We start from the raw sequence: 5,849 nt of genomic DNA, 5'->3' as shown, positions 1-5,849 counted from the left end.
TTCATGCAAAAAGCTGGTCTTCTCTATTTCCAAGAACTCTGGGCATGGGAAATGACCCATGGAGATGGTTCTAAATTGATTGGAAACCTTGGGAGATTGCAACTCATTGTTAAGTTTTCCATTGTTTTGGGTAAGGTCCAGACTCAAACCAAGAGTTTGACCAGGGCTGTTGTTTGGTCCCAGATTTTGATTGGCATCTCGAACTAAGCAAGACACTTGAACTGGAGAAGACTTTCCAAAACTAGAAAGCTCTGGTGACTTATTCACATTTTCTGTTGATCTCTGTAATCCATGTGTCAACTTCAAAGTGTTATTTGGCAGCAAGCTTGCCTGCTTAACGGGTGGCATCAGTGCTTTACGGGGTATTTCCTTCACATACTGTGCTGGCACATAAAAGGGTTTGGAATTTTCGTCTTTTTTGACTTGCCACCAATCATCATTAGTCTTTTTCACCAAAATGTATTTCTCCCCTTGCTTAATCACAATTTTCTTGTCCTTGGCCTCATACTCATAGTCGTACTCCACTTGAATATACAATTGTCCTGGAAGGATCTTCCCACCCTTATCAGCCATTTCTATTTGAAAAGATTTCACCTTTTCAGGCAAAAGGTAAGCCGCATTCTGTTTCAGCGTTATTTTCCTGTTAATAATCACAGCTGTAAAGAAAACAAAAAGCATATGTAATAAAGTGATTGTTTAAAAGCACTTCAGAGAAAAATAATAACAAAAATAATCCTGCCTTTGCAATTTATGTCAACCTTAGATTAATCAACTGATGGGAAAATGCCCTATTTTCAGATGTCCTTCTCAGTGATGAAACAGAAAAATCAGTAGAACAACTTAGTCACCGATTTAACTCTCCTATTCACACAAGCCTTCTGCTATCAAGTGGCTCATCAGGCCTGTTGTTTCTCTTACCAAATAACACTGATTGACCAGCAACGTCAGTTTGGTGGGGGGACTGGCTTGAGTCAATCTCTTGCTTATGTACAGGCTTAATTTCTTCACAAAACTGCGTTACTACACTGGTTTTAATCAAAATATTCAAAGGAAGACTATTATTTGCTTATTTTGATTCTTCTTTCAGTTCAAGAGTCCTTTCAGAGTGCTCAACGCTCCTTAGAGAGTCCTTTAAATCTTTCTCCAATGCTACACCCCAGTCACTAGGTTCAGCATGGGCTGGCAATCCTTGCCCCACACATTGCAGGCCCCACAGAGCCTGCTAACCTGCTCTCACTGGAGCAGATGACCAGGTGGTTATGTGACCCATGCTGCCTGAGGCTGCCAGTCATGTTGCCTCTGCATCTAGCTGTTGTCTTTAAATCAAGTGGCATAATCACATTTTAATTCATTTACTTAAATTGCTACTATAACTGCAACATCAGAACTATGGAAGAATTAGATAAAAGTATTCAGTATTTCCCAGATACATTGGTTTCAGTGGTTTAAACTGTGTATATTAACTTTGCTCTTATGAGAGCTTTCTGTGGTATTTACCTCACAGAAAATGATCTAACCAAATGTTTAAGGGCTAAAACAGAAAATGCAAACAAAAACCTCAACAGTAATAAAACAGGACTATGAACCAAGCCCAAAAATTAATAATAAATGGAAGAATACATGAAAAATTTAAAAAGTACTTTCTGCATCTTATAATCCACACAACTGCCACTGCATCCACACCCATGAACTACAACTTCTCTCCATTTAATCGTGTAGCATCAATGTCAGAATTCATGAGTGGATAAGCATCAGTCTTGCCAACTTACACCGAACACAACATAGTAAATTAACATGAAAGACATGAATTTTAATCTTGAAAATCAAAGCATGTAGGTAAAGGGGAAGATCTCTAGCACCGACATAGAATGTAGGAGAATACAAGTAAAATGCTGCCACATTTAATCTTAAAAGGATTAACAAATACAGCTTTTTATTTTTAAATGCATGTTTCATGAATGAGAGAAATTATGTAGAAACTTGCAGCTCTGCAAGTTAAGACTTTGTGATGAGATTTGTAGAATTTACCTTGCCACAGAGTGGAACTAATGCAATTCCGTGCAGGCACACACACAGTGAATTCAGCTTTCCCCAGTAGCTATTTTTTGTTATTTCTGTCCTTAGTCCAATTTAGGAACTAAGAGTTCTTCAGTTTTTCTCTTGCCATTTGTTATTCTGTCTCAGCCTTGATAAAAAATACATTTGCCACACAACTCAGTAGAAAAAGAAGGTAAAAAGCTAAAGTATGATCAGGTTCATCTGTCTTTCTTTCTCCTGCAGTCCACCTTCTCTTACTTCCAGGAAGCACTTCCTGCAGGTAACTAGAAAGCCACCATAGTTTACAAGACTCCAAATGGAATCACAAGGTCAGAATTACAATTTTATCGAGGACTTGGCAGAAGGAACGATGGTACCACATTCAACAAAGGTGACAGTAGGAACACAAAGCAGTAGAAAAGAATGCCATGATTCTGGTGTTTACTCTCTCTGCCATAAAATGGTATGTTGACATTCACAGCATTACAGTCTATTTACAGCCTCGGTACAAAACAACTTGCTTACCTGCTGTTCTACATAAATAGGTGTTTTTAAGTGCAGCACTGCAGTTGTTTAGCAACAGTAGCAGAAGGCAACCATGAACAAATTGCAGCCATTCCCACTCTCTTCCTAGTTTGGGTAGATCTGCCATGTTATTTTATTTCTTGCTACTAAATCTGACTCCTTCCAACACGTCTTCAAAGCTGCTACCAACCCCTTTCATGGCTTCCAGGTCATACACCAGAAAAATGTAAGCCTTACTGAGCTACAGTCTACCTGGAAGGTCTGCTACCTCAGAAGTTGAAAGGTAGGCCAAGGACCCATTCACTGTTTCTCTTTTTCTCCCATACAGAATCCAAAAATAGAACATAAGCCTATGGTTTCCCACAGGGCTAAGAAGTGTTTAAAAAGCCTGGACTTTTCATTTCTATTTTGCCAGTTCCATATGACTATTTATTGAGAATGCACGTGTAACATTTCTTCAAGACAGAGAGGTTAAACAAAATGCTTAGAAAAAAAATTAAAGACAAATAAAAGTAAAACAGAGCTGCTACAAAAATAGCTCTATCCACTCTTGAAGTCAGTTTTGCTGCCTCATCCCTGTCCAAAAAAACAAAAACAACAAAAAGAAACAACAAAAATAAGCAGCACAATTTTTGCTCTTTCATCCAAGCTGCAAAATTATCAAGTCAATAGCAAACATTTGCTAATGTTGAACGTAAGATCAAAACAGAAATGGGCTGTGTTCTGTGTTTGGCCAGAACACTAAAACAGTTTTACAAACAGATCACATCATCAGGATGAAGCAAGGCTCTAATTCTCCTCAACCCAGAGAAGCCAGAGACACCTACAATACAGGTGGGAAATCTTTCTCAGTAAGTCAACATTAACCCTGTAGGTCTGCAAACAATTACCATGGCCTTGATTTCACAAATCCAAATGCATTAAGTCTTATTTACTTGAATTTTTTTAATGCAGCTGTTGTGCCACAGAAGGCAGACTGCCTGTGCTCTACGTGCAGCCCAGGGGCTGGCTAAGTGTAACATCCTTTCAAGGGTCCATGAAGCTGTCTTATAGAACCCAGGTTAAAAAGTCATGGAAGCCTTGCTCAAAGCTCTACTGTAAGGAGCTCACAATAATGCAGGTCTGAATGCACAACATTGACATCTGGAGCACTGATTTCATTGTGCTACTAGTGAACAACCGAAGTGATATGGGTGGTCAGACCTTGTAACCTCACCGTACTTTTTTTCCCACTAGCAATGGAGACCTAAGAAAACTTATTCATGAACACCAAGAAACAAACACAGGCCTCACTTTTCTTCTGGTGAAGAAAACCCCAACTGCTACAGGATAATTAATCCAAGGTGGGCCATATCCCTACATGGAAACAAAAACCCCCATGTGACGGAGCACTCACGCTGTCCTGCAGGAGAGGACACGGGTGGTGGCACACACGGCACCAGGTGCAGCAGCTCAGCCCAGCCACGCTCGGGGAGTGGGAGGCGAGCAGGTCTTTCACGCGACACGCAGAGATCTCTCCGGACTCCGATTGCCGATGGAACTGTTCCCGTCTCTTACTCAGCTAAGGCTGACTCAGGCTGGCAACCCTCGGTGTTCGCAGAGGTCAGCTCCTCCCTTCCCCATCCCCCGCCCGGGGCGGCACAGCCCTCCGGGCAGGCACTGCCTGCTCCTCCGCACCCAGCGCCCGGGGAACTGCTCCCCAAAGAGGGGGAGCACACATAGCACCAGGATTCTGCGTGCAAACATTTGCCTCCAGCTAGATTTTATGTATGTCCCCACCAAACGAGACCCGATGTGACAGCTTCAGACAGCCAGGCTTGGAGAGCTGCAGCTCTGCTCAGAGCTGAGCCTTCCCTAGGGCAACCTAAACCCTACAGCAGCACCCTCACCTCCTTATAGCACCGAGTGTCAGCTGCAGAAATGATGCTCACTCAATTCATCTTGAAGCACACGGTCCTAAGACACAGAATTGTAATTATGATTGCAGAATCATCAAGGTTGGAAGAGACCTTTAAGATCATCAAGTCCAACCATTAATCATCTACCATACATATACAGTATGCTCATGTATCGTATCAGATATGATCACCCCTAACTTAAGTATTATCCTAGAACTCAACCACCACAAAAAGCTCAGGATGTCACAATAGGTGTTTCATACCTCTAGAGCCAAGTAACTGATACTTGAGATATACTAAAAATACTTTTTGCTATGTCTTTTATTCTCCTCTAGGGAAGAAGACCCTTACTCACCGTGGCTATGGAATTGTTACTTGCTTTGTAACATAAGCAGATTATAAATTGTTAAAAACTCCACTGAGTGTATTAACCAATCGCCTTAAATTTCTTTGTGTGACCTTGTTCACGGTGTCCTACAAAGCAGCAGCAGTTGACTTGTGTAATCTTTTTCCATTTTCAGCATCAAACTTTACCCACTGCTGAAATGAACCTTTCCACAGTGCTGATACAGAAATAAACTCAATTACAGAGGCTAAATTAAGATAATTCTTAACAGTTCAGGCCAGATGAGATACCCTGGCTACAGCTCAATAGATTCCACGATTCTATTTCTCCCTGGGCAGTTTTCTTATGGCTGTACTGCATGACCACTGCATGGGAGACTGGTCCCTCAATAACCTTGGCAGAATCCAGCCCTATTCATACCTTTCTTCCCAAGGGGCACCACTCCATCCAGCACACCTAACTCTTCAGCCAGTATTTTCATGCAGACCAGCCCTCAGCCGTGCCTGTGAGAACCACCATCTGCAAAGTGTGCATCTAGAGCATGCAAAAGTTGTATAAAAATAGATACAAATATGCAAATCGAAACATGTATAGCCAAAACACAGACAACTTACAAGCTATATGAAAACAAGCTTAATCCTCTACTGTTCCCCCAGAGATCACTAACATAAAAATCGAGTGCTACTTGCAAGTGAACTACCTTCCCAGAGCGAGCTGACAAGTCCTGAAACACCGAACACATAATAAGCAACCATTTATTAATCGCCTGTGACTCAGAGTACCGAACAAACGATGCATTTTAAACAACTGTCAGGACAACTTTGCAAGCCAGGCAGCAGCACCGCCGGGAGCTCCGGCCCCCCGCCCGCGGCTCGCTGCGGGCTTTGTTAACTTGTCGACTCCCAGGAGTATAAATACCACAAACAGCTATAAATAGCTCGGCACACCCGCACCGACTCCCCCGGCCGAGACACCCCAAGTTGCGGGGCTCCAGTTTACACCAGGGCGACAAACCCGCGGCTCGGGGGGTACCGGGGGGGGCG

At 42.4% G+C, this 5,849-nt stretch overlaps 1 protein-coding gene across 1 annotated transcript in view; it reads right to left on the bottom strand.

The window, feature by feature from the left end:
• Positions 1–573, bottom strand: part of LOC103801453 (rho GTPase-activating protein 12-like) — a gene marked incomplete at its 3' end in the record, with an annotated part of 35,172 nt that extends 34,599 nt beyond the window's left edge. The window contains 1 exon segment of the mRNA XM_009073868.1: positions 1–573. This exon segment is cut by the window's left edge and continues 23 nt beyond it. Within this exon segment, the coding sequence (XP_009072116.1) occupies positions 1–573 (573 nt within the window).
• Positions 574–5,849: the final 5,276 nt, after the last annotated feature.

This window comes from Acanthisitta chloris, unplaced genomic scaffold, assembly GCF_000695815.1.
Source record: "Acanthisitta chloris isolate BGI_N310 unplaced genomic scaffold, ASM69581v1 scaffold7814, whole genome shotgun sequence".
Taxonomy (NCBI): domain Eukaryota; kingdom Metazoa; phylum Chordata; class Aves; order Passeriformes; family Acanthisittidae; genus Acanthisitta; species Acanthisitta chloris.
This window is presented reverse-complemented; position numbering and strand designations above follow the sequence as displayed.